Genomic DNA, 2,500 nt, shown 5'->3' with positions numbered 1-2,500 from the left:
AGTTGCACAATTCCCTGACCCTTTCCTACATTTTCCACGCCCCTATTCCTATCGTGTTATGTTTATGAAGCTGCAGTCATTTGTAACATTGAGTCTGTGTATACATTTGAAAACCTCTGTGTGGATGACATGACTTCTATGTTTACCAAGCCACTAAAAGATGTTCCATTCAAAGCCAGGTTGTGTTTCTATGACAGCTGGGTGTAGTGAGTGGAGTTAGTGCAGTCAGCCCCCCCAGACTGTCCCTGATGTGGCTGATGGCTTCAGCGAGACAGGATGACAACACTACAGACCCTCTAACTGAAAAACCTCAAACTGAAACTGAAAAAGTGGCCCTTGAAGCTCTGGAGAATACCCTGATCGCACATTTCAAACGGACTTCTTGAGAGGGAGGGAAGAACAAAAGGAAAGCACGGCTTCCTCTTATGGTTTTGCTTTTTTGTTCAGGATGAAGCACAAATGGGTATACTTTTATAGAACTATGTTTAATCGTTGATTTCCATAGTTGTTTTACCATCGTTATTTAACCTGTTAATGTTCTGTGTCAATCCATCTTGTTGTTTCCACAGTACTGTTGCAAGTCTGTGGGTGCGTGTGTGTGTGTATTTGTCTGTGCATGCAAAGGCACTGTAAGCCACTCCCCCAGTTATAGAGCATAATGCCACTGATCTGAACTTGTCAAGACCAATCGATACTGTTTTAAACGTTTTAAAGTTTAATGGGGTTTAACCATTCACAAACATCCTCAACTTTGAATCTATTGTGCACCTTATGTCTGACATTGCTTATGTCAACCTGATATGACTTTGGAACAGAGTGACTTGACTTTTGTCCATGCCAAATTGTGTCATTGCCATGTATTTCCTTTTGTACTCTAATCATGTTTCATTGTAAGATATCCCTTCTCTTCTGAAGAGAGCTGGTGAAAATAGAGAAATGAATGAAAATATTCAATCGATGACGTGCCATTGTGCTATAACAGTATATAAATTCAAATTACCTTATTTTTTGTAGCATGTAATGTGTTACCATACTTAGTAAATAAAAAGCTATTAGCAAAACCATCTAGTTTTAAACTCATCATAGTGGCTTAAGACAGATGTTTGTCCGAACTGCGAAATTTTCAGCTCAGAATTTTTACAGGGCTACATCACTCCTTTGCCGAAAGTTCAAGTCAAATGTCAGTTTACGGGTCATCGGATGCCAAAAAAGGAAATATCTGAGTTCTTTAGGTCAAGGCAGTTTGGAGGTAGCAGTGCCATGGATTTCCTCCGGACCCAACGGTCATATTTTCTGCCAGATGACTGGACACAATTTGATTTTGAAGAGTTGTGCTCTTCAAAGTCCATCCATGAATGCACGGACAAGGTTATTCGTTCTGAGAAAGAGGATGAGACCATGCCGAGGCCAGTGAAAGCGTGTTAGGATGATTGGGGGGTGGTGGTGGTGGTGGTGGGGGGGAGGGGGGTGGAAGGCGGCGTGGAATGCGTGGGTTTCCCGGATGGAATTCGAACGCCATCTTTATACCAGCGCTACCGGTAGCTACACTGGGGACGCTAAGCTGCTGCTCCACCACCACGGGAACCGCCGACTGACTAACCCACGTTCGAGCCTCTCTCCCTCCACCCGCACATCATCGACAGCCTGATACTGAAAACCATGGCAGACCGAGAGCACTTAGTATATCAGGCTAAACTCGCCGAACAAGCCGAGAGATATGATGGTAAGGCTTTCATGGATACTATTATTTGAGGAGTGTGCCTCATTCGCTTGTCCCCTCTCCTCCCTCACCCACCCTCTAGCGGGGGGCTCCTAGGAGCGTTTGAGATGGTCTGAAGATGGATTCATTTGTGTGAAATCGTAGTAGAGACAAAATGGCGGAGAAGGGGGGTTCTTTCAACAACTGGCTGCTACAAAAGGGCTGTGTTGGTTATCTAAAATGAAATAAATCTTAACGCTGGGGTTATGATAGTAAATCATTATGAAAGGATCGGTGTTTATTGACAATTAGCATCTAGCTACTAGCTTCGCTCCTAGGGCGGTCTCTTAGCTAACGTTAGCTTGCCATCTTAAAAGCTGTTGCGTACGTAGCTAGCTAGCTGGCCACCATGTTTAATAGTAGCTTATTGGCATGTGGTTCTGCGTAAGTTGCCAACTTGTTGGAAAACCCCCTGCTAGTGCTAGCGCCTGTATGTTGAGTGAACCTAACCACCTAGACTACCTATCGAGCTAGTAACCTCACTTAAACTTAGTTAAAATGGCGTCTATCTTTAGTGTGGTTGGCAATGTAACTATCCATTTAGGCTGTTGTTAGCTAGAACGTTTCGGTGGTTTCTAGATGGCTAGCAAGCTAACGTATCATACAGTACAAATGGATAACGCGCTGTCCAGTTAATAATGTCAACTAGCTGAACTATTCATTCAGTTAATGTTATTTAAATGTTAACCAGATAATTACATATACATTGTGCAAAGTTATTGATAACTGACATTAGACACT

General features: G+C 43.0%; 1 protein-coding gene across 2 annotated transcripts in view; it reads left to right on the top strand.

The window, feature by feature from the left end:
- Positions 1-1,498: 1,498 nt before the first annotated feature.
- The window catches only part of LOC134039879 (14-3-3 protein epsilon-like), an 11,593-nt gene continuing 10,591 nt past the window's right edge, over positions 1,499-2,500 (top strand). The window contains exon 1 of one of the 2 annotated variants that reach the window (XM_062486029.1): positions 1,499-1,723. In XM_062486029.1, coding sequence (XP_062342013.1) covers positions 1,660-1,723 — 64 coding nt within the window. In that variant the 5' untranslated portion in view covers positions 1,499-1,659. The remainder of the gene's footprint in view (positions 1,724-2,500) is intronic. The other variant, XM_062486028.1, reaches the window with a different exon arrangement.

This window comes from Osmerus eperlanus, chromosome 19, assembly GCF_963692335.1.
Source record: "Osmerus eperlanus chromosome 19, fOsmEpe2.1, whole genome shotgun sequence".
Classification (NCBI taxonomy): Eukaryota; Metazoa; Chordata; class Actinopteri; order Osmeriformes; family Osmeridae; genus Osmerus; species Osmerus eperlanus.
This window is presented reverse-complemented; position numbering and strand designations above follow the sequence as displayed.